The sequence below is a fragment of the Desmodus rotundus genome, chromosome 8 (assembly GCF_022682495.2).
Source record: "Desmodus rotundus isolate HL8 chromosome 8, HLdesRot8A.1, whole genome shotgun sequence".
NCBI classification, from domain to species: Eukaryota; Metazoa; Chordata; class Mammalia; order Chiroptera; family Phyllostomidae; genus Desmodus; species Desmodus rotundus.
The window spans coordinates 5,405,208-5,431,467 of NC_071394.1; the positions used below are offsets into that span (position 1 = coordinate 5,405,208).

Genomic DNA, 26,260 nt, shown 5'->3' on the forward strand with positions numbered 1-26,260 from the left:
GGGTTTTGAATCCCACTCAGCCCCCCTGCATCTCCTTGACGCTCCATCTCCTCAGTTGGGACATAGGGCCCGTGGGGCCGCACCGTGCGGAGATGTTCTAACGACCAGGCTCGATGACACCATGCAGGTCCCTCCATGAGGAAGGTTACCACCCCCTTAGCCGGTCTGCTGGGCAGCCCCAGGGTTTATAGGAAGGGCTCTGAGGCACGGTGGGACTGACGCTGAGGGTGCGGAAGGGCAGGTGGAGGTGGCGTGTACCACCTCAGGGTCCCCAAGAGCGGAGGGCAGGGCAGGATGAGAGCGAACCTACGGAACGTCGCACGCTGGCAGCTCTGTGGGGGGCGCTGCCAAGGGGACTGGAGGAGGGAGGCCACTGCCTGAGTCTGTCCAGAAGAGGAGCAGGGCCTGAGCTAAGGAAAGACTGGAGTCTGCCTCCACAAGGAAGCCTTCCTTTGTTACCTGTCCGTCCTCAGACCTGAGCTCTTGCCTAGTGCACAGAACGCCCTCAGCCAGTTAAAGGCAAACTTGGGGCAAGAACTCTAGCCCCGAGCTCATTCTGCAACACAGATCTGGGCCGGGCCTGACCTAGTTATGAGCCTCTCAGGGACCAGGACTCAGGCACCTATGAGTTCTCGGCATCCCCTCCAGGAATAGCAGCTAGACCTCCAGGAATAGCAGCTGGCTGTTTGGTGTCAGGCTGAGCTCTCTGCTGGAGGGAAAATTAAAGCCTTTCTGGTGTCTGAGGTCCCAGTGGGCAGAACAAAGGTTCATCCTGAGCTAATGGGCCTCTACTTGGAAGCCACAGACTCTTGGGTGGAGAGACCACCCCAGGCAGTGGGTCTCAACAGGCTTCAGTCCATCCCTTCCCAGCACAGCCAAGTTCAGCACAGGCCTCTGGGCCTTGGCATTGGCTCTGTGCCCAGGGACAAAGAGCAAAGGCAAGGGCGGACCTCCCAGAGGGGAGGAAAGAAGTTACAGGATGTCAAAACCACCCGACCACATTCTTCCCAGGGAAACAGGGCAGCATGTCAAGGGGGCTGAGACGGGCTCCAAGATTACAGACAGCTGGAGTCCTCACTGTGGTCACGTCCCCAGGGGCTCCGCAGGCAGAGAGAGCCAGAACCTTGACTGTGTTTTGATTCCATTCAAAACTCACTTCTCGAGCACCAGCTATGTACTCATATAAGACACAGCTCTTGGCCCCAGAGAGACCACCGTGGCCTGAGGGGCAGGCTGGTCCTGACAAGCGCAGTGGGGTGGGGACCGCACTTCCTCAGGCAGATGGGGGGGTGAGGACGCCTGTTAAATGCTCCTGGGGTGGGACAGTCAGGGACATCTTCCCTGAGGCAGGAAAGCTTGAAGCAATGAACTTGACTGGCAAGACACACAAGTGGTGAACATGGGACGAGCACCCCAGGGGAGAGGGGCTGCATGGGCATCAGGCAGAAGCCTTTCCCTGTGTAGGGCTCCACTTCCCACGTGCAAGGTGACACCTGGCAGCACTGTAGCGTCACCTGGGACAGCTCTGAAAAATACTGATGCTTATGGGGCCGGTGTGCCTGCCGTCCTTTGAAAGGTCCCCACGCGGTTCTCATGGGCAGCTCAGGTCTGAGCGCTGGAGTCCTCTCTGCCTGGCTGAGCACAGCAGGCTCTCTATCAGCCTTTGCCCAGCAGCTGCTTCTCGGCGCGGCGGGGGGGGGGGGGGGGGGGAGGGGGGCATGCAACAGGGGCCCTGGCAAGCAGCGCCCTGATGGGATGGTGCGAAGGGAAGTGGCTGTGCCAGGCCCCACGCCTCAGGTCTCTTTCATCACGTGAGCACCACCTTGGCCCCGGGGGACAGCAGCGGAACCGCGTCCCCAGGCTCTTACCGGGTGGCATTCTCCAGGGCCCGGGAGAAGGAGGCATAGTCGTCTGCAGAGTGCTCCAGGGAGTAATACCACGTGGCAGCCGCCTGCACACCAGCGTTCCCGCCCTCACCACCTAGCGAGTTCTGCAGCACCCGGTAAAAGGCTGTTTTGCTACTGGTCCGGCCTTGACTTTCCTCAAATTGCTTTAAAAAAGAGAGAGAGAGAGGGAGAGAGAGATGAAAATTCCCCAGACTCTGAAAGGCTTGAGTTACTATCCCTCAAATCCTGGCTCTAGAATTTTCTGTGGGAAACAGTGGGACATGGCATTAAGCCCACGGGTGCGGAGTCAGACTGCTCGGTGTGAACCCCAGCTCTGCTCGTTCTAGCTGGGTGATCTTGAACAAGTGGCGGACCCCTCTGTGCCTTCCTCTCCCCACCTGCAACAGACACCGTGGGAGGGCCCCCGTGCAGGGCTGTGGTGACGGCCCAAAGCGTCACCACGTGAAGTACAGCGACTGGGGCCCGGCTCTCAGAGAGTGCTCAGTGAGCGTGAGTCGTGACTGCAGACTGATGACAGGCCACACACCGGTGCCTGGCTCGCTTTACCCGGACTGCCAGCGTGTCACCTGGTTCTGTTAGGAGAGCTAAGTTCAGTGCCACTCAGTGGCTCCATCTTTTAACATAAGACTGCTTTCTGTACACTTTTACAGTGACAAACACTTTGTCTGGGGCCAGCTGCACGCCCGGCCTCGGAAAGCAGCCGTGAACATGCCAATCAAGCTTTCTGCCCTCGTGGGCCTCATGTTCTAGTGGGTGGAGATGGAAAATAAGCAAATAATTGTACACTGCAGCAGGGGACAGGTGCTATGACGAGAAACGGAGCAGGGGAGAGGGACAGGGCAGGGGTGTTCGGGAAAGACATGCGGCTCTCACGGGATGTGTGTGCACGTGGAAATATTTCTCTCCTTCCTTCCTTCCTTCTTTCCTTCCTACCTTCCTGCCTTCCTTCTTTCCTCCCTCCCTCCCTCCCTCCTTTCCCTCCTCCCTCCCTTCCTCCCTCTTGCTCTTCCCCCCTGTCCCTCCTCTGTCTCTCTGCCTTCCTTTCTATACCTGCATCCCTTCTGCCTGCTCTGGGGGAGTTTGGGGAGGACCATCTCCCTCCCCCAGGACTCAGTTTCCTCGTTTCTGGAGACAAGGGCAGTACAATATCAGAGACACAGCTGCTGAGCATGAGGTCAGACCCCTCAGCCCTGGTCCAGTCCTATGACATGGGTTTACATAGTTCTAGGCTTCTATGTCAGCAGTGAGATGTGCTTATTGGGAGCCCCTGGCATGTTCAAATTGTTTCTCTGAGCATTTCCAAGCACACAAGGCCTCTGATCAGTTAGCAACCCCTCCTGGCCAAGATGCTTTTTCGGCCAATCCTGGGTGAGCTGCCTTAGCCTGGCTCACCAAGAAGGGGCCAAACCATCTGGGGGAATAGTTGATCAGAGGTATGCCTGGGGCTTCAGGAGAGGAAGGAACACAGGGGGAGATATGCAAAGAGGGCTTCGTTTCAGTTCTGTCTATAATGTGTATTTCTTGGAAGACGATCTGAAGCAAGTATGGCAAAACATTAGTATCTGTTCAACCTGAATAGAGAACACACAAGCATTTATTATACCAGAGACTTTCAAATGTTTTGGACCATGATCTATGTAGTAAGTCAAATTATACCAGGGGTGTCAAACTCATTTTCACCGGGGGTCACGTCCGCCTTGCGGTGGCCTTCAAAGGGCCGAATGTAACTTTAGGACTGCGTACATGTAACTGCTCCTTAACTGGGGGCAAGGAGCTCCGCGCTGTCACTGCGTGGAAACAAGGTGCCGGGCCGGATAAAACAAGGTGGAGGGCTGGATTCGGCCCATGGGCCTTGTGTGTGCCACCTGTGTCTTAACCATACAGAACACACAAATACACACACACGGACCTGAAATGATGTTTGTGAATAACATTTACACTCACGGTTCTTTCCATACACAATACAGCTGATCATTCCCGGTCTCTCCTGCTCTAGTCTATTCAAACATGCATGCCTGCAATCTACCAAGTTGACAACCTTCTAATGGCTTAGGGGGGAACTGCTTTACATCATTATCTGTCCTTGTTCTGAGCTTTTGCAATATTTCATAACAGAAATGACGCTAGTAATCATTGTCACATCTCCAATTATTGCCAAACATTTAACAGGTGTGTTTCTCTCAAATATCAAAGTAATTGCATAGAATTCCTGCCGAATTCCGATGAAACAGGCATGTGAAGGGTGTAGTACTGTTCTGGGCAGCTGGACGACAGACACGATTATTACTAACCCACCCCCAGCCGAGGCCGGGGGCTCCCGTGTGCCCTCAGGATACCATGCTGTTATCGTCAGAAGGGGGCCGAGGGGGCGTGCAGTGCTCGGTATGGGACCAGCCCCTGCTAGGTGCTCAGTAAATACGTGCTGGACAAAGAATGGGGGAAACGCTTGCCTTTGTAGAGATAATACAGCCTGGAGGCTACAAGTAGAAGTTCTAAGTCAAACCTCTTGGGTTCAAATCCCAGAGTTGGAAAGGCCTGAGCTGGGCTGTTAGCTTTCCCACATACTAGCTGTGTGACCTCAGGCAAGGGACTTAAGCACTCTGTGCCTGTTCCCCCATCTGTCAAATGGGCTTCATAAAACCGTCCTGAGGTTAAATGAGATGGTACCTACAAAGTGCTCAGTCGTTCCTGTTGCTAGACACTGGTAGACTCAGCCTTGTGCCTAGTCCAGATGGGCCAGAGAAGCCATGTCTCAGAGAGAGGCCTGAGCGAAGCTTGTCCCATTGGCCAGGAGCCCAGCCCCTCAGAACCTCTCTTCGGAATCACTGCTGGGAAATGGCCCCTCCCACCTAATGGGCAGAGTCACCCTCCTGGGTTCACAGACACTGCTTCCACGATACGGCTTTTAGGAGCACTGGGGCACCAGGCCTGGCACTGCTTGTAGTCCCTGTAATGTAAGGCAATCTGGACAGACTCACAGCGAGGAGGCTGAAGGGAGGAGCCCGGTTTGTGCTTCCTAGCGCTTGTGACAGGTTTCACATTTTAAGGGGATCCAAGCCCCTGAGACGAGCTGGGGTGTGGCCTTGTGCTAGGGTCCACATTCTGGTGATGGCTGGAGGGTGGCCCCAAGCCCCCTGGGGCCCATGGGAATGTCAAGGCGCCTGTCTCCAGCAGGACCTGCACCTCTCCATCCTTGGCAAGGTCAGCTGCACAGATGCTGCTGCTGGTTTAATTAGAGAGTCAGGAGGAGGGGGTGGGGCCCCCACCTGACCACCCGCCAGCCAACGCCGACTTCTACAAGCTGTAATTACAGGTGAGATGGGCCTCCGAGAGGGCTTGCTGCAGGCTGGGCTTCATTAAGGGCCATCCAGAAGTGGCATGTCCTTCATGTGTGATTTTAAAGGACTGCCATTACTAGAGAAAAGTGACAGTCCCTCAGAAACAGAGATGACGGAGGGCTTCAACTGTCACCTATAATGCCTGGTGGACTGAGCATGGCCCTGGCATTTGAAGACCAGACTCACGTCCAGCTCCGGCACGTGACTTCAGAAGCTTCACCGCCCACCGATACGTGTGTTTGCTGCACAGTGCTGTCGGTGCTGGCGGGGACGTCAGAGTCAAACGAACCAGTGGTTAGCGAGTGGCTGACACTTGGGTGACAGTGCCTATGACTTCTCTGTCCCCTATGGGAGGTCAATTATTAAAAGTAAATGCCCTAAGGCTTATCTCCAGTTTGAGGGACATGAGGGAGAACTCTTAGCTTCAGGGTCTTTAGCTTCAATTCACCATTCATTTGACAACTTTCCACCCAGTGCTGATATAGCTCTGGGCATTTGGGACAATACAGGCTAAGCTCTCTGCCCTCTGGGGGCTTCTGGTCGAGCTGGGGGGACTGACGACATGTTCAGTGGTAATAAGGGCCATGGCACACACTAGGCCAGCAGAGCAGAAAGGGAACCGGGCGTTCTGGATGGTGAGGGTCCAAATGGATGCACAGCTGGTGTAGCCTTGCCCTGCTTTTGCTTCGGGAGTGGCCAGGGGAAGGGTCCTCCATTGTGGTCCATGTGGAGGATAAACAGAAGACCATCTGCCAGGTGTCCGAGTCAGCGTTCCCAGCTCTGTGGGGCCCCAGTAGGGATCCTGCCAGCCACTGGCTCCCACTGACTCCCTCTCTGGCCACACTGATCCCATGGTGCCACTAAAAAACCCAGCGTAACTCTTGGGGCTCTCCCCACCTCTGCACGGCCTTCTGCTGCTCAGGGAAATCCCCCCTCCAAGCCCTTCTCAGCTCCCTTCCCTTGTCTTAGACCAGGGAACCCTCCCTCCCTCCCTCGGTCCAAGACGAGGGAAGGTCTGCCTGCCCACCTCTGGGTCTGTACTCAGCAAGCATGTCCATCAACCCCTCCCTCCACAACCATCTGGCTCTCCCCACCCCTGCAGCCAGTTAAACTCTCCAGGTCACTGGTGGCCGCAGTGACCCAGCCCAGCCCATGCTGGTGCTGGGCCCTGCCCATCCCGGCACTCTTTCCCCCTCGACCCGTCATCCTCTCCATCCCCTCCTCCCTCAACTGCTCTGTCTCAGGCTCCCGTCTAGAACCCCTTCGGCCCTCTTTTAACTTCTAAAAGACTTCTAAATGCTGAGGCCCCCAGCTGCCACCCTGTCCCCTTCTCTCCCCCTTCCATCCACACAAGCTCCATTCCCTCCCTCTGCTTCGACATCAGCCTGTGGGTTAATGGTTCCTAAATCTCTCTCCCGCCTGCACCTCGGACCTGCGTATCCAGATGGCTCCCATCTCCTAGGGCTCTCTCGGGTCCCCAAACTCCACGTGAGCACAGTGTGCCTTCATCACCTAGAAGTGTTCTTCCTCACCTCCAGCACTTCCTTCCCTTCCTAGTGTCCTGCCCTCAGTGTCTAAGACCAGGACTCAGCCACCTGGTGGGAAAAAAAGAGGCATCTCTAGTCTCCTTCCATTCCCTCGTCTCCCTACTTCCTTTGTGCCCCAGTCCCGCTGACTGTCTCCTGAGCACTCACTAGCCCTCCCCTCCTGTCCACTCTTCCGCCCTGCCCCACCCTCATCCTCTCCTCCCGGGGGCTCTGATGCCGTTTGTGGCTCTGATGTGGCAGGTGGGGGGTAGGGGAGGAGTACTTTGTACGCACAAGGTCCTTAATGAATCTGTGAACACTGGTTACTCTCCAAGTTAGGCAAAATGGTTATGGCATCACAGGCCTGAAAGAGACCCAGAGCAGAATCTCCAAAGGGAGAGCAGGCAGCCTTCACCAGATTCTTGTAGGTCTATTGGATGGAGAAATGAATTGATGAGTGTCTCTGGAACTCTCCAGAACCCTGAGTTAGATGGAGACCAGACCGTCATTTGTTCATTTAAGGGACAAAAACGGAAGACTCCCTGCTGGCCAGCAACTGTGTATCTAAAATGAATGTGATGCAGACCTTGCCGTGGGGTAGAAAGGGTAACGTCGGAGAGGCCACTTGGCAGTGAGCGAAGTGCCCCCTGAGAGCTGCTGGCTGAGTGTTCGTGTCCGGTGGGAAGATGGGGTCATGGAGAGAGTGCAGCTTTGGGGAGCACAGAGCCCTGTCTCAGCTTCCCTTCCCCTCACTCAACCAAATGCCCCCCCTCAAGTCACCCGGGGACCTACATCCTGCCAGGTCCAGCGGCCAGACCGCTGTCCTCGACTCACACCACTTCCAATCACATCCGACGCTTGACCCTGGCTTCCTCTCGGAAGCTTTCTTTCCTTGGCTTTAATGACATCAAATTTTCCTGGATTTCTTCCAAACCCCAGTCCACAGCTCCACCTTCTCTCCTGGACAACCCACTCATAGTCCTAAGGGCCAATCCGAGACAGATTCCAAATGTGGTTATTTCTCACCGATCTGTTGTCTCGAACCCTCTTGGAACTCACTGGCTTGCTCCCTGCACTTCACAACAGAGTGTAATCTGGCCTCTGCTTCCTGTGCTGCCCCTCCAGAGTCAATTTCCCATAGAGCTGCCAGATGCTCTTTTTAAAATAGATAAATCAACACAATCACTTCCTAGCTTAAAACATTCCAGTGCCTACCCACTGCAAGTAGGATAAAACCACTTTTCTGACAATGAGGCCGTATTTAACATGTCCTCCCAACACATCCAGCTTCCCCTCCACCCCTGCCCCTGTTCCCCACTGGGCTTCCAACAGTCCGGCCTTCTCTGGCCCGCAAATGAGCCCCGCCCCAGGGCCTTTGCACCGGCTCTCCACTGAGCTGTCCCAAAGCTGGCCCCTTCTCACCACCCGGGTCTCAGGGCACAGTCGCCTCCCTGGCTTCCCTGCTAAAGGACTTTCCTCCATTGCATCACTTCCTCTCCCAGTACCATTTCATTTTCAAGACCTGAAATTCTTAATGCACTTGCTTACACAGCACAGCTCATGTTCTCGCACTAGAACATGAGCTCCGCAAGTCAGGAGCTTCATCTGTTGGGTAATGACTTCCCTCTGGAGCCTCGGGGAGAGCCCCTCAACAAATAGACATTGGGCATGTGTGGGAACTAATGTGTGGGTGGCCCCACTAATGACCGTGGGTGTTAGTGGACGAGGGGCCCGCTACTACATCAGGCACAGCAGGCCCATTGCCCACCGCACACTTAGGGGCCATGAAAATATTTTCCTTTAAACTTCTTTTAAAATCAGAAATAAAAAAATAAATAAATAGTGACTGTATAATAAAGAATCGAGCCTGGCTCGCATTCCTTTTTGACCAGTGCCGTGAAGAGGAAAAATGATCTAGAAAATAGGAAAGATAATCACGGCTCTTACTAAAGCCACAAAGGGTGAATGTAATTTTTCCTGTTTTGGGGGACAAGTCAATCCTGCTGATCCCCAGCTCTCTCTGAACTGGGAATGACAACCCCACCTGGCACAGCCACGGGGATTATTAGAGCAGGCGACCGGTGGAGGGTCAGCTCTGAGGGCCCGGCGTGCACGGTCCGTCACGTGCTCAGGATGCCCAGGGCCAGGGGACCGGACGAGGTGCCCGAGTGTTGGGCCCAGAGCCCTGTCAGCGCTCTGCTGGATTCACTGTCCCCATCGGAAGGGTAGGAAACTGCAGTGCACTGGTTGAGCAACGTGCCCTGACTGCCTGGCTGAAGCCAGGAGCTGAGACCCATTTTCTGATTTCAGGTCCTCGGCTGGGTCAGACTCTGAGCCCGCCACATGCCTGTGAGTGACGGGATTCAGTACAGCAGTGCCTCTTTTCAGGAAATTGTGTGTACTTGCTAGGACTCCTGCTTGGTCCTCTGCTGTAATCTGTCACCAGAGGCTTGATTTTCCCATGCTGGGGCTGGTGCCAGCATCTCGAGCTGCCAGGTGCCGCTTCCCCACTCTCAGGCGGGCAGCCCTCCCCTGCCCCCAGGAGCCCCCCTCCACCTGCTCCTGGATGAGGCCAACTCCTGGCCAAGCTCCGGGCCAAGGCAGCCGTGGCCACACGCTATTTCTGATTTGTCTTGCCTTCCTTGAAGATGCTTGTGCTTGGAGGGGCAGGCAGAACATTGCATCTTGGAACAAATCCGCTTTGATCATGCAAATTAAAGCTGGTTAATGTAGGCAGACTGTCAATTTCACCAGTTAGGAAGAGAGAGAGAGCAGAGCAGGGGGAAAGACTCCCACCACGGCCGGCGACGGATGAGGAATTTCATCAGAAAGCTGCTACTTCGGAAAATCAGCTCATTCTCTGAGGACGGAGCCTTTCCAGCATCTCGGGCAGCCCTGACACGCCGCGGGTATGTCGCTAACTTGGCAGGTGTGGTTAGGACTTCGTGGGAGGGCCACAGCTGGGTGGGATGGCAGGCAAGTGTGAGGGTCTTCACTCAGTTGGTGGAAGCCCCGCCCACCCACCCTCTTCGGTCGTCAGAAATTTAGTGGTTCTGTACTGCAGTGACAGGTGGGTCCCAGGGGCTGGCAGGGAACTCTTGCCCCTCCTGGTGACTCCCCCAGGAATCTGGACCGTGTGTGCTTGTGGGCTGGGCTCCGATGGTGTTGATGCAGGGTTGGCACGAGGAGAAAACGTGTGTGTGTGTGTGTGTGTGTGTGTGTGTGTGTGTGTGTGACAATCTGGCCTCAGGTCAGAGAAGGTGATTCGGTGACTGGACGGTCTGTGTACTCCTCCTGCTTTCTCTGGTTAATTCTCCAGGTCAGGGACAATAGTTCTGAACACAAATCATAGTAGCACCGTTACGGAATGAAGTGAAAACTGGTGTTTTCTGAGCACGTCCTATTTGCCAGGCACTGGTGGCTGAGTCCTCCCCATGCACGGATGTTCACTGATCATCTGCTGACCCTACGGATAGGGAAACTGAGGCTCGGGCTCTCGGGAACTCAGATGCTCCTGGCTGCAGTCCGAGGACACTGTCCCCACTCTGTTGGCAGACAGCAGGGGACAAGGTCCTGGCCAGCTCCTTCAACACTGTGTCCCTCCTGCTGGCCGTGGCCTCTCCCCCACCACGGTCCTTGCGGTCCTGCAGTCGGTGTCCATCTCTCCAGACTGTGCGTATTTCCTTTTGCTCGTCTGCTGTCTCCTCGCCCGACTGTGAGCTCCTCGAGGGCAAATGTACTTGGTACGAACACTCCAAACACAGGGCGCGGGGTCCAGCACCGAGGAAGTGGCCTCGTTCTGTGCGGCATGACTAGGCAAATGGGTCTGGGCACTAGGAACCATGTTCGACGCCCCATTCTAAGCTGGCGTGGTGATTCTGCGCAATCGATGTCCTGCTTCTCGGCAGAGATGGGTGCGGGGCTGGGCTGCTATAAAAGGCGATGAAATCACTGGATTGAGGCCTCAGGAATGCGCCATTCTGGGTTCTTCTCAATTAGTGGTAGTTGGACCCAGGTGGTATGGGGCCTGCTCGGCAAGGGGGAATGGAGAAACCCACAGACCCAACTCTGAATCCAGGTTGTGAGTGGGCGGGGGTAAGAGAAGGTAACCCGGAGGGCGTGCACGGGCAGGATGTTTTGGAATAAAAGAGAAACTTTGATACAGGGTCTACAGGGCAGCTGGCAGCCCGGTGTCCACCTGTGTGCCCACGGCACTCCCTTGCAGCTCTGTGTCAGGCAGGACACTGAGGCTCCTCTGGGTTAGGTCATGATCACGTGTCACAGGGCACACGTAGGTGGTCCTGCTCTGGAGTCGAACACACACAGGGCTGTGGGCCACGCACCTTGTTTGGAGCCAGAGGATGGGAAGAGGAGACTTGGCTCTGCAAGTGACTAGTTACACAAGCCTGGGGCAATCATTAACCCTCTGGAAGCCTGTTTCTTCCTCAGTTCAAGGGTATTCATCACCGTTCGTGAGTACCCGGTTGCATAGCGTCTGGCTGAGATAAATAAGAAGGTGGTTGGAGTGGCAAAGCTCTTGGCGCACAGTGGCCCCGGGAGTGGCTGCATCGGTGAACACATGAGCACCCCGCACACGTACTGGGGAAAGCTTTTCCCAGGGTGCTATAGAAAGAGAATGCCTCTGGGGGTGGGAAGGCCTGGGTTTGAATTCTGCCTTCTCTCTGACCTCGTGTCCTGCCCGAAAAATAGTGATAATCATTCCTGTTGCATAAGGTTGTTTGAGGGGGGCTATTTCGTGGAAGACTCCTAGGATAGATCGTGGTCCACGGCTGATTCTCTCATTTCATTCTTTCAATCTAATAAAGGTTCACTGGTCACTGACTGCACCAGACACTTTCCTAGGAACCAAAGATGAAGTCTTCATGCTCACGGGGCTCCTGCCCTAGTCGAGGCAGAAACACAGTAGACAAGTACATGCTGTATTGCGGGGTGCAAGTGCTGGGGGCGGGGGGCAGGATAACGGGAGAGAGAGTGCTGGGGGTGTGGCTGCCCTTGCCGTCAGTGTCGACCACTCTAAAGAAGCAGGCCCTGAAGGAAGCGAGGCAGTGAGTTTACCTAGAGGAGAGCATTCTAGAAGAGGAAGAGCAAGTGCCAAGACCCTAAGGTGGGAACGTGCTCTGCAGCATTGAGGAATACCAAAGGGGCCAGTTGGGATGAAGCACAGTGAGCCAGGGGCAAGTAGCCAGAGGTGACGTTAAAAGAGAGTAGAGGCCACCTCAGGGAGGACCTTGGAGGTCGTTGTAAGAACTGAGGCCCTTATTCTGCGTGAGATGAGGCCACCGGAGGGCTCTGAGTAGAGGAGCAACAGGATCTAGTTTATGCTGTGAAGGGATGGCTCGGGCCACTGTGGTTCCCACAGATGACAGGGGCAGTGGCAGAGCAGGGGACCACCTGGGGGTTATCGTAAGAGTCCTGGGCCAAGATGACGGTGTGGATTGGAGTGACGGCAGAGAGGGGCTGGATTCTGGGTGCACTTTGGAGACAGAGCCCATGGTTTACTGGCAGACCGCTGGTGGCGTGGGAGAGGGCAGAGTCCAGAGGGACTTGTGGGCTGAGCGTGCAGATGCACGAGCGGCTGTTTACTGAGACGGTGAAGCCACAGCGGGGAGCATGCTGTTTGGGGTGAGGGGTCAGGCGGAGTCAGCAGCCATTTTGGATATGTTAAGAGTGTGAAGCTATGAGATATCAAAGTGAAGATGTCAAACAGTCCACATGGGCTAAACCAGTCCATAGTCCAAAAGAAAAGTGCAGGCAGGAGGTGTAACGCAGGGTTGGAGGTAGACACGGAGGAGGCATCGGCACGCAATGACATTGAAAGTGTTGAGCTGGCTTCCAGTACAGCCAAGTCTAAGGCCCTCTTCCTCTCGATTCCCCACATCAGCACGGAGATGAGCTCCTGGCAGAACAGGACGCAGGCTCACAAAAACAACCAGTGGCCACATGAGCGCACGTTCACGAGAGAATGAGCAGAGAGGGAGCTATGAGAGGACCGGTCTAACCAAGAATAACTGTGCAGAGGGGCTGCGTCCGGGACTGGAGTTGGGATGGCAGCCATGGCACCGCCACGCCCTCCCAGGGTCCTCCCATCCTGGACTTGGGGGCACACATCCCCGCCACTCCTGCCAGGGCCAGTGAACTCATGTACATAGATACTCTTCCCTTGCATGTGGACCAAGGAAACATCTCCCTGAAGCCCTCAGAGGAAATGCAATGAGAGGAATGACAATGCATGGTTGGGGGCGGGTCCCAGTCCTCTGGTCAAGGCGCCTGGTTGGAGGGGCTCAGAAACCGAGGACAGAGGTGGGGGACTCCCAAATACACTGCCAGGAGAGGACCAGAAAGACCGAGGGAGCCGCCTGACCAGGCAGCCCCCTTACAATAGGCTGGAACAATCAGAGAATGTAGACTTGGGCTGTGTTCTGGTCAGCCACAGCCCCAGAGCCGCCAGCGAGAGCCCCCTCCCCAGCCCCTGTGGATGGCTTTTTCCAGGCTGTGGGAGGGGATGGGAAGTAGCCAGGGCCTGCTCCCTCCCACCCATCTGGGATTAGCCCCAGGCTCCTGGGATTATAATAGTTCTTCCTCTTTTTCTAAAGTCAGAGTTGGGGGGGATACATTTCCAGCAGTGGTCCGGAGAACCAGAGCTGTGAGGATATAATCTTTTCTGCACAAAGATCCCCACACCCTACCCTGGAGGGCGGTATGAAACAGAAATGAGGCTTTGCAGGACAGACAAGGGCTCGGGGCCATCGGCCATGTGTCCCCACTGTGCCCAGTTTATAGGGCTCCGTCTCCAGCGTGGATCCTGGAGAGGCTGCGGCCCGAATACAAGAACCTTCGTTTCCTTGTGCTGCTTCCTGTTTCTGTTGTGTTTGCGAATGTCTTACAACAGCTCAGCATTTTAGCCAGGAATACGCATGGCTACCACTTATACTACAATGACTGTACTGACTGATTTTTAACGAATGAGGGGCCTGCCTGGTCAACATTTGAGGACCCCTACTTTAGAGGAGAAAAGCTGAGGTCCAGTGCGCATCTCGCCAGTGCGTCCTGTGTGCCGGTCTGGTTCAGGCGCCCAGCTGCAGCCCCGCGCAGTAACACTCGAGCTGTATGCGGTGGATCAGGGCAGAAGTTATTTGTCCTGGGCCGTGAATCAACTGGATGGAAGCTAATAGCGACTAAGCTCTGCTCTGTGCCACGTCTCTCTCTCTCTCTCTCTCTCTCTCTCTCTCTCTCTCACACACACACAGCACAACTCTCTTTCCACATACACATAAGCATGTAGGTTATGTAGAACACATATTTGTGCATGTAGTAATATTAGTAATACTAAGTTCATAATATTCTCTTCTCACAACGCCTCACCTCCTGAGATAGTCACTGTTCGCTGCTTGCTGTATATCCTTCCACACCTTCATCCTTTCAGATAATTCACTTAAAATTACGTTCACATATGCACAGGTAGATACAGGTTGGCTGTTTTTTAAAGCGTGAATGCTACCTTCACCTCACATTCCTCGGCCTTCTTATTTTTTGTTTCCCATTTAACAGCACGTCGCAGGCGTTCTGCGAGCCAGCAGAGATGGACTAGTTCCTTCTCTTCACCACCCGCATAATATTTAATAGCCTGTGTGGATCTTAATTTATTCAGCCATTTCCCTGCTAATGGACGTTTGAGTTGCTTCCAGTGGATTGCAGCAATAACGCACAATGCGGTAAATGCCCTCGTGTGGCTATGATGTCAAAGTGGCGCCCCTGTCACGGTGAGATAGACTCCCCTGAGTGAGACAGAACCCGAGGGAGTGGACTACTTCAGGGCAACTGAGATCCCGTTGGCATGAATGCTTCTGTTGTTGCTAACTCCAGCTATGGCCTTGGACTCAACAGCCCCAGACAGAGCACACTCCGTGTTCAGGAGTGTGTCCTCCCTGTGTGTGCACTGGGCCACCAGGTTTGACAGCTTACAGGGCCTGTCCCTGTCAAGAGCGGATTGACCGGGAGGGCTGAGTGGGCCGGGCAGACCGCTTCTTCCAGGGTGAGCCACACCCGAGTGAGGGGCGAAGACATCGGTCATGGCAGGAAGAGTGTGTCCAGGCAGACAAAGGGCCTCACAACTCATTCCCACTCGGCTGTGCTGACCATAACCCGCACAAGGCTGCTTTGCCAGGGGCACGGCACCTGCTTTCCCGGTAAGAAAACTGGCTTGGAAGGCTGGGCTGGGTTTCCCTGCCGGGATTGGGAAGCAGTGTCCTCCATCCACCTCCCTCTCCTTCTCCCAGTCTCAATGGGACAAGCACCCTTCATGGGATGGAGGTATCTATAGGCTGGACCCTGAGGCCAAAGAGCTTCCTAGTCGGCCTCTGCTCGCTGTTTCCCACGGTGAGTCACTCACAGAAGCCATCTGTGGGTGTGGCTGTGTCTGTGCTGCTCCCAACTCTGCACACGTCCCATCCCATATCTGTGCCCCAACCCCATGACCATGCCCTCCACACCCTAGGGAGGCTTTACACATAGTAAGTTACTCAGCGATTGTTTTGCAAATGAGCAAGCAAGGCAATGACTCTTGACCAAGATCAGACCTTGAGGACCAGAGTCAGGGCCACGACCGTGCAGGGGACCCTGAGGCCCTCCCACACCCTGCCCCTCTGCCTACCTTCACGGCCTTTGCTCTGCTGATGAGCCCGTCGTCCTGAGAGCTCCCGATGAGCAGATCAGCCTTCACCCTCAGAGCCCTCCGCAGCGCTCTGGCTGGAGCCTCTCGGAGGGACTGGCCATCGACCACAGGACCCCAGTAGTGGAAAGGGCCGCTCACAGCCAGCAGCTGCGTTGGGTGCAAAGGAATGCCATTGTTTACATAGGCTTTGTTCTTTTGAGAAGAAGCAGGACTGAAATAACCTGTTGCATTGCTTTGCCTACCCATGTGGACCATAGATGCTGGTTGTCCATCTGAGCCTCTACTGGGGACCCACAGCATGATGATCAGAACAGCAGTAGGCAGCACACCAGGTGACAGTGCCAGGGGTGGGAAGGTGAGTCTCACTCTGAGCAATGGTTGGTCCCCAGGGCCCCACACTGAGGTGACAGCATCCACAGGATGATGGGTAAGCCTGAGCCCAGGGGCGCCAGTATGGCAGGAGACCTTGATCAGGGGGAGGGGTGGCCAAAGGTGGGACATGCCAGGCACATGGATCGGCTTTGGCCACTACCCGCTTAGCTCCCATCTGGGGGGCTGAGGATCAGATCCATGCCAGGTCTGTAAGCCCAGGCTCATTGCCAAAGGCATCCAGCCATCAACTTTGATGACGACAAGTACCCCTGTTAGTGTCCCCTTCATTCACGGCAGGGCCAGCCAGGGACAGTGGGCAGGATCTTTGCAGGTAGGAAAGGGGAGCACTCAGCTGCCCAATCCCAGGGGCAGGGTGGCCCAACTCCACTGCAGCATGACCGCATCACTCAGTACGTGCCGTTGTGACCTGCCACCACGGTCCCTGCACGGGCTTTCTTCTCCTACTCCACAAGGCCCACATCACTAGGCCCACTTTACAGGTAAAATCCCAGGTGCAGAGACACCTGTGGGCTATCAGCACCCACACTTAGTCCACCATATACTGGGTCCGTGCACAGCGCTGGGGGAAGGGAGTATGCATTGTAGCACCAGCTGGCCATCAACCTACTGTGTGGTGTTAGGTGGGCCATGTCCCCTTTACAGGCCATTTGTAAAATGTCCCTTCCCAACCTGCACACAAGTGCCCACCTTGGTCTGGGCGTCATTGAGGACGTCAGAGGGCTTCTGACGGAGACAGGATGCCATTTCTCGGGTGGACGAGGTGGGGCAGCCGACCTCCTTTGCCAAAGCAACAGCCTGCTGCTGAGCCGTCTCCTGGCTGATGACAGCAGCGGGGGAGAGTGGGGAGCCACCCTGGAAGAGAGAGCAGACACGGGCTGACAGTCTGACACTCCTTCCCTGCTGCTCAGCCCAGAGACCACAGGACACATCCCAGCACATCCACACTCAGGGTCCCAGGACCCACCGGAGACGCCCACTTGGGAGGTCAGAACTGATCCATATCACATCAACACGCCGTGTGACCTTGGAAGAATGTCTCCCTCCATCTCAGTTTCCTTCTCTGCGAAGTGAGGGCTCTGGGAGGGGTGGGGGTGAAGTTCAGTCTTCGCTCTGAGCTAAGGTCGCATATTGAGGAGAGGGCTGACGGTGGTTGAACAGGGAGGAAGATCAGGACGCTGCCCAAGGCGGCACCACATCCCACCACTGCTCCTGGGGGCCCCTGGAAGAGCAAGCTTCCCCGGCTCTGGGAAGCCAGACTTGGACGTTACAGCAGATGCCCACCGGGAAGATGACGGAAATGCTGACTGCAGCAGTGAAATCACTGTGTCTTCTAAAATTGCAGGCTGCTGGGAGCATTTCCTCTCTAAGATTGTATGTAGGCAGTGGGAACTAGGCTCCAGGAGGAAACTAAGGCACAGAGAGGCCCAGCATCTTGCCCGCCATCACACAGCTTGGTGAGTGCAGAGGCGGGACTCCAGCACAAGCAGCCTGCCTCTGGGCCATGTGCGCCACCCCCCGGGCTCTACCATGGGCATTTTTATATCCAGAATAACACGGTGTATCCTTGGGCCAAACTGGATGCTTATAACCCAACGTAAAGAGAGCAGGAAGCTGGCTGACTCCACGGTGTATGTCTCCACCCCAGGCCCCACCTTGAGTTACAATCATCAAAACCCAAACAAAACACCAGGGACGCAGCGCTGGGTTTCCTCGTGTGGGGGGTGGGCAGAGCAGAGGGCGCCTCTCTCGCTAGGTGGTTAAGAGGGTCATTGAAATAAAGCCAAGGAAAGCCTTCTGGAAACTGCCATTCCTATCGCCTGGATGCCAAAAGGACAAGACAGACGCCCAGAGGGGAGGAGACCCATCTTCCCAAGTGCCCAGCTGGACCTACGTCCTGGAACAAGGGGCTGCAGGCAGCCCTACCCTGGAAGGCACCAGAAGCCTTTGGGCTCCAGAGTTAGGACTGAGGGTCATGGGCAAAGCACGGACATTTGCATGGGCACAGGCCATCCTGAGGGCAGCCATGGGGGAAGCAGACACCTGAAGGGCCAGGAGACGGCCCAGGGCCCAGGACTGTCATGGCTCCAAACCCCAGAAGCTCACTGCAGTGTGAAGTGGAATTTCTGTGCACCAGGCCGGACTCCCAGGTCTGCAGGATGACTCCACAGTGACTCCGCGCCCTTTACCCCTGGGGCACATGGAATGGGCACCGATGCCACACAGCGCCTCTGGGCCGAGATGCCTGAGCACCATGAGTTGACCCCGGTGGAGTGTTATGTGCATCCTCGGTATTGGAAAGACACGAGGTTACTCAAGCCTCACAACCTTCCCATGAGGAGGTGATACGACCACCTCATTATTGCAATGAGGAGGGTGGCGGCACAGAGAGGTGAGCAATTGTTCAGGGTCACAGGGCAGAGGCAGGACTTGGGCGCGATGGCCAGGCTCCACGGCCAGGCCTTCAGCCACTCGTCAGCCTTTCACAGACACCTGGCAGGTCCTTGGTGAGAGGTGGCAATACTCCGATCATGGTTATGTCCACTTCGCTGTCAGGATCATGGAGGGACCTTGTGGCTAGAGTCAGAAGCAAGGCCGATGGTCAGAAGCCAAGCCGAGGGAGAGGGAAGCCGGGGGTGGGTCCTGACCCAGCCCCACCGTGCCCGAGCGCTCCGAGCTGCTCAGAACGGGGCTGGCAGCCTGGTCTGCAGACTCAACGCAGCAGGGGCAGCGTGAGCACTTCCTGTCCTCAGCCTGTCCAGGTGGCAAGGCTCCTGCCATCAGCGAGGTGTGCACAAGGCTGCCTGCTCCGTCCCCCGCCAGCGGGGGCTCACTCTGAGCTCAGCATCTGTGAACTGGGGGAGCCCCGGTTCAGGGTGACAATAAGCCACAATGATAATAAAATGCCCAGCCAGCCTGGGACGGGGATTCTGCAAAGGTGACAACAAACAGGGTCAGGATGATGGGCCCGCAGGTTTATCTTTCTGATCAGGAGGGGCTGGCTTTTCTGAGAATCACTGGATGTGCTTTGTCTTGAGAGGACACACACACACACACACACATACACACACACACTCAAGGTCCTCCAGGTCAAAGCCCCACGTTCTAGGTTGCGAAATGACCTGGCACACGGCGGATGGCGGGGGTGGGGGCCGCTGAGCCTGGCCCGGCCCGCTGTGGGGCTGCAGGGAGATGTGGATTTCGGGATGGGCCCCTGATGTTTTGCACGTTGTCTCCAGCTATAAAAAGCCAGAGTCCCTGATCTGGCCAGGAAGTGGTTAGAGGCGTGGGCTAGACTGATACTGCAAGGCGGCTTAGAGAAATTTCCTCTCCAAGTATTTAGTCTTAATTGATCTGTCTGAAGGAAACCTTTTTTCTTCATGGAAAATCAGTGGTCAAAGGAGCTGGCAGCCGGCTCAGCCCTCACTTTAAAGCACTTGGTTGGAGACAAGGAACTGGGAGGAGGGGGTGTCATGTAGAGTCAGGCAAAGAGCAGGGGCTCTGGGGGCAGAAGGACCCAGTTCAAGCTGCAGCTCTGCTCCCCTGATGAAGTGACTGTGGGCACGGGCATGTGGCTGACGTCTGAGGCCTCAATTTTCTCATCTGGGAGTGGGAACAGTAAATGTACTTCCCAGTCATCGCGAGGATGCACAGGAGACCGTGGGAGCCCGCTGCTGGGGCAGGGGCAGAGCCTGTGCTGCTGTCGTGCGTGGGGAGCCCGGGCCCTCTGCGGGGTCTGGAGGGGCAGGGTCCTGTCAGCCCTCCGGGTCACGGCAGCAGTCCCTGAGCCCTGGGCTAGCAGCTTATCTAAATCTGAGCTAGCTATTAAACGGCAATGAGTTTCCGCTTGGGTTTCTTTTTTAACTTTAAAAATAGTGCAGGGCAAAACCACAAGTGCTGACCACTGCTTTTTGTCCCTCCAGCCTCTGAACGTGGTAAGGCGCCCTGACCCCAGTGAGCCGCCGACTGAGGTGACCTGGGTGAGTCACCTCTGAGCCAGGATTTGCCCTGTTTAAGCACACACACAGTCACAGACAGCAAGACACACTCACACAGACACACACAGACACACCCAGAAACACAGCTACAGACAGAAATACACAGACACACACAGAAACACACAGTTACAGATGGACACACACTCAGAGACACACACAGACACACGCAGTCACACTGAGAAACACAGTTACAGACAGAAACACGCACAGGCACGCAGGCAAGGAGAGCAGCACACTCACACGCATTCAGAAACATGCAGTCACACACACACACACACTCAGACTTTCTTGAAATGGACACCAGAGTGTCCCAGTCCCAGGAGGAACCACTCACAGGCCTTCCCTGGAGAAGTCACTGACCACAACAGGCAGGGGACGGTCTCTGTGACAAATGTGGTATCCCCAGGAGGGCCCACGGCCCTTTCTTGGGGGGATCAGTGAGTCCAAGGACGTAGCTCTGGGTGGACAGTGAGTCCTCCAGGAGGCAGCTTCCCAACCTCCCTCACACGTGGCTTTCTCACCGATGAGGGGATGGTGACATTCGTCTCATGGGGAAGGAAGGGTGTGTGGAAAGCTGGGTGACCCTCGGGCAGTACGTGGAATCAAGAACTTAATTCATGCAGACCCCTAGCCACAGCGCCCTGCACACAGACCCACTATGGATGCAGTAATTATCATTTTGTAAAATTTTGTATCATGGCCTGAAGTGCCACTTAATTAAACCCCTCATTACAAACCAGGCTGACCGACAGCGAGTCCCTTGCAATCTCTGTCCTGGAGGCATGCTCACACTCATGTCTGTGTGAAATACAGGCCACACCCAGTGGGACTCAGATATTAGCAGCCCCAAGATGAGGCTCTTCATTGCCAGGGCCAAGAGGGAGCCAGGAACCCCCATCCTGGGAGAGCTCAGAGGACGGGGGATTTTCTGAGTACAAGGGTGGCCCAAAGGAAATGGCTCTGAAGTATGACTTGAGTGGACTTTGATGGGAAGAAAGGGTTGGAGAAAAGGAAAGAGGGTGGGCAGGTATTCCTTGGTGGGGGGGTAGGGCAGGGCAGGGGTGGCCGGTGTGTGCAGTGACCTGATTACCCAAAGGAGCTGTACAGGATAGCAGCTCGTCCCAGGTATCCCAGCATCCCCAAACAGGGGCTGGAACCCAGAAAAATGTGTATCGAAGCAGGGAGCCCGTAATGTGTGAGTGAGGGCATGGGTGGATGGATGGATCGATGGATGGATAGATGGCATCATGGATGGATGGATGGTGGATCGATTAATCCTCCTGAGTGAAGAGAGGTGTTTGCGTTGAGAGGTAGTGAGGAATAGAGTTCAGAGAGCATTATAGCTAGCTAAGCTAGCGGTGCGATTAAGAGGGTGATGAACCCCAGAATACAGGCAGTGAGAGGACAGTACAGGCTCCTGAACAGGGTGTTTCAGAAAGTACGCTTCTGGAACATCACAGAGTCATTCGTCTTTGCACCCTCACTGCTGAAAATGGTGCAGAGCCATCAGGGGGTGCCCAGTAGGTGCCTGAGCATGGAAGCCCCCTGCAGATGACCTTCCGATAGCAGAGGTTGGGGGTTATTCCTGCACCCCCAGGCCTTGCCCAGTGCCCCCACACAGCAGGCCTCACCAAACAGAGGTGGATGGAATCGAGCGGAAGTGAATGGCTGGATGGGGGATGATTGGCTGGCTGAGCAGGGACAAAGAGGAGAGGGCGTGTGAAGTAGGGGGCCCAGCAGAGACAAAGGGAGGAGCCCTGGCCCAGAGTGTCACTTCCGCTGCCCTGCGCGGGATCATCTCCCGAATGGGCCCAAACCCGGCAGACTGTCACCAGAATGTCACAGACAGGTTGGCCTGAGGGGTACTATTGAGCAGCCCAGACTCAGAGAGAACTCTGAGCAGAGCCAGATTTTTTGCAAACTACCATGCACCCAAGTTAGTGTTAGTAGTCTCTAATGTCTCCTACACTCATGTTTTACTCTCGTTTGTAGCACCATCTTAAAACTCTAGTCTTAGCGCATGAGAGCACCTTTCCCTTTTCCTCCCCTCCTCTCACTCTTCATAATCAGCAGCTCCTGCTTTTACTTGGTGAGAGCCCAGGGGATCTGGGTGAGAAAAATGACAGTGCAGCTTCATCCTTGCTCATGCCCTTTGACTATTAGCTGAACTGTTGCTCTTGCCTTGAAGGGTGTCACAACCAGGCCCAGGCAGGGATCCTAGCCCAGGCCAGCACACAAAGGTAGGGCTTCAGGGAGGTTCCATAAGTGCGGCCCTCCTGTTACAGAGCAGGGTGCATGGACAAAGTCCTTCCTCTCGTTAAGCCTCAGTCCCCTCAGCAGTGAAGCGCCTGCCTCAGACTTGTAGCAAGAGGTTCACGGAACACGCTGGGTGAGGAACTCATCGGCACCGTGCCCCGTGCGCAGCGAACGCTCTCCGGGCTTCCATCACGCTCACGGCTCTCTGTTCTATTTGTTCTGCCAGGAGGACAGCTGCCTGCCAGCCCTTCCCTGACCAGTTTCAGATGTCACTGCTCTCATGAAAACTCGGGAGACACTTGCAGTGTAGACAAGGGGGTTGTTTCTCATGAATCCTGTTGGATAGCAGGAGGCAAAACCCGCAGGGACAGTAGGCGGCCTGGTGTCTCTGTGGCACAGGGAACCGAGCAGGAGGCAAGGTGTCCCATCCAGATGCTTCCTCCCTGTCATGGGATGGCTCTGAGCCCTCCAGACCCCCTTGGCCTCTCTCTGCCTCCATCTTGCCACCTCTAAATTAGACAACGTTGAAGGGAAGTGGAAGAGAATGAAACATTTATAAAGCACCTTTAAAAGACCAGGCCATTCATGCACATTTTCTCTCACGATCCCCCCCAACAACCGGTAATGGAGAGACTGAGGCCCAGAGTGGGGAGGTCATTTGTCTGAGGCCTTAGGGCTGCGGGTAGCAGAGCCAGGATTATGGAGCTCGGACTCCTTCCGCTGAGCTGTCCTCCCTAGCCCCAGAGACAACAACAACTGAGCACATCACAGAGCCTTGTGTCCCACCCACCCCGAGTGACCGGCGGACGGTGACTCATAAGTAGGCCCCTTGCAAGGGTGGCCAGGACAGTGAGAGGAGGGGGAGAGCCTGGTTGTGGCTCCAAGATATGTTGTTATGTCCTTGTTACACCTACATCCCAGAAAAGCCAGGTGGGACGAACCGGAATCAACCCTCTCGCTCTGACAGACGTTTATAACTAACTGTACCATGTTCCACTTTATATGGAGCTCTCGCTTACATGGTTTCATCTACATACTCACAACCACCCTACAAAGTACAAAGAACTGATATTATTTACAAAGAAACCACACAACTACATAATCACTCTTTTCACATTCCCCACTTCATCCCCAAAGGAATTTGGGGTATATGCAGCTAGGAGCGTCAAAGAAGCTCAGTAACCTGCTAGTACCACGAGAAAGCGGTTAGGAACCCACATTTTCTGACTCCAAGACTCTGTGGCTTTCCCATGATGCCATGGCACTTTCATTGATGGCAGAGGCCATGTGACACTCAAGGGCATTCAGTCCCCCCTCGCCACCTCCCCATCCTCCATCATTCCACCAGGTCTTTGGCTAGTCCAACTTCATCAGTTCCCAGGGTCCCCTATCAATTCAACAGGAGGGAAGGATGGGTGAGTCACTTTGGCTTTTTATACTTTTCAGGATATTCTAACTTTTCTCCAGTGAATTTCTATTATATACTTGCAGTTAGAAAATAATTTAATTACATTTAAAAGAATAATTTGCTCCTAAAATCTGACTGACTCTCCTCAAGAGGAAAGCGCTCATTCTTACCTGTCACGGCCGCAAGTCAGCGGACCAAGCGCCACGGCCAAGGCCATCTGAGAACACTCTGCCAGGGGAACAGAGTGGGACAGAAGGAAGACCCCCAAGGGAGGAGGGAGGTGTCCCTGACTGAGAGGAAGGGTCCCCACAACAAGGGTCCCTGACTGTCACCACAGGCTGGCCAAAGTGACAATCCTCCTCATACCCGAGAAGAAGGCTGGGGAGCATTGCTCTGTATCCACCTGTGTTACCTGAATGTAGTTCAAGGCAGCACAGAGCAACTTTTGCAAAATTGGAGAGCCGCTACAGCAGCACAGAAGTCAGGGGCAGAGTGAAGGAGCGCAACACAAAGAAAACGAAAATGACACACGGCCCTCTCAATCACGGAGGACGGCTGCTCCATGCCGTGCGTTCGTTCCCCACGTCCGTCTCTTCCGCCGGTGTGTGGGTGTTTGTATACGTATCTACCTGCCATAGTGAGTGAGATCCTATTGGTCCTGAACCTGTCTCTTCCACCCAACAGTCCATTGTGAACGTGGCTGTGGGCTGACACCTATTAATTCACCAGGCTGTTTCGAATGCCGGAGTGCAATCTGGTGTTGGGGCTGCGACAGAGACAGTCACAGTGAGGAGCACCTGCCGGTCCTGGAGAGTGGCAGACTTGGACGCCAGTCCCAGCTCTGACTTGTAGCTGTTTGCTTTGGCTCTCTCCTCCCCCGTCAGAAGGAGTATAGTGATATGGATAGGTTCCCTAGAGGATTGTTCGCGCGTGGAGATGAGATGATTTCCATACAGCACTATGGTGCACTACAAATTCTGAGTACGCAGTGAGTGATAGCTATTGCTTCTAATGTTAGGATGTTTTAGGCAACACTGCAATGTACATCTTTATAGCTAAATCTACTCACATACTTGTGATAATTTCCTTATACCATGGAATTCCTGGGTCAGAAGGTGTACCTTTTTTCCTGATAATAAGAATGTATTGAATGACTGTTTACATAACATTTTCATAGTTTTCCATTAACTATATATATGTAAAAGTCTTTATTAAAGGAAGATATTTTTGTACTACATAGGTAGTATTTTAAGCTATGTTTCTTGGCCTCTATAGCTCACTTTTAAAAAGTGGTTTTACTGCGCTCTGACATCATAGTGCTCACTCATTCAAAGCATGCTAGTTATATGCACAGTCATGTAACCATCACCATAATCTAATTTTAGGACATTTTCGTCACCCACAAAGAAACCCTGCACCCATCAACAGCCGCCCCCCACTCCCCACCCGCCCTCTCAGCGCCCAGCAACCACTCGCCTGCTGTCTCTGTAGAGTTGCCTGCTCTGAATGCCTCGTATAAATGGGGTCGTACAGTAGGTGGCCCTTTGCGTCTGTTCTTTTCACTTTCCCCGTGTCACAGCACACAGCAGCGCCTCATTCCCTTTCGCTGTCGACCACTATTCCATTGTATAGACATACAATGTCTTCTCCTTTCATCAGCTGATGGACATTGGGGTTAGTGACTAAATAATGCTGCGATGAGCCCTCCTGTTCAGCTTTTGTGTGGATGTGTGTTTTCATCTCTCCTGGTTGTGTACCCCGGAGTGGAATCGCTGGGTCACAAAGAAACTCTACGTTTAACCTTTGGAGAAGCTGCCACAATGCTTTCTAAAGCAGCATCAGCATTTTAGATTCCCTCAGGCAACGCAGGCGTGGTCCAGGCTCTCCACGTCCTCACCTGCGCTCATTATCATTTTTTTTATCATTATTATAGCCATCTAAGTGGGTATGAAGTGGTATCTCACTGGGATTTTGATTTGCATTTTCCTGAAGTCTGAGGGTGCTGAGCCTCTTTGCACGTGCTTATGGGCCATTTGTACATATTCTTTGGAGAAATGTCTATTCAAGGGCTTTGCCCATTTTTAAATTGGGTTCTTTGTCTTTTTGTTGAGTTGTGAGTGTTCATTATACAGTTCAGATATAAGTCCCTTATCAGATAGATGACTTGTAAACATTTGCCCCCATTCTATGGCCTGTCTTTTCACTTTCTAGAGGGTCTCTTTCGTGACACAAATGTTTTTAATTTTGATGAAGTCCATTTTCTTTCTGTTTCTGGTTTTGGGGTCATATCTAAGAAACCATTGCCTAACCCAAGAGCCAGAAGTCTCACCTTGCATTCCAAACATACATATTTTTAAAACCTTTTTTCTTTTTGCCATGTGCTGTCAAGCTGCCCTGCAGGAAGGATGTACCTTGGTGTATTTTTATTTGCAGACTTAAATCGCCCACCAACTGTCTACACTGGAGGGAAGAGACGGAAGGTGCCAGCAGGTAGCGGGGGCTGCTGTGTGCTCAACACTTCACGCACTGTTCTCAGTTTGTGCTGAGGAACCCTCTGCACCGGGGAGCCACGCTTGTGCCCCTTGTATTACAGAGTGACGGGGCTCAGAGAGGGTGCATGACTTGCCCCATACCACCCACTGCCTGGGAGGTGGGTTCAGGCTGTTCGTCTCAAAGCCACTCCACAACCCAGCTTCCACGTGCCGAAGGAAACAGAAGGAAGTAACCCTCTGCACTCCACCTCAA

At 54.4% G+C, this 26,260-nt stretch overlaps 1 protein-coding gene across 1 annotated transcript in view; it reads right to left on the reverse strand.

The window, feature by feature from the left end:
• The window catches only part of TG (thyroglobulin), a 201,722-nt gene that overhangs the window by 16,429 nt on the left and 159,033 nt on the right, over positions 1-26,260 (reverse strand). The window contains exons 39-41 of the mRNA XM_024572159.4: positions 16,544-16,708; positions 15,443-15,610; positions 1,869-2,050 (exon numbers count right to left, since the gene is read on the reverse strand). Of these exons, the coding sequence (XP_024427927.3) occupies positions 1,869-2,050; positions 15,443-15,610; positions 16,544-16,708 (515 nt within the window). The remainder of the gene's footprint in view (positions 1-1,868; positions 2,051-15,442; positions 15,611-16,543; positions 16,709-26,260) is intronic.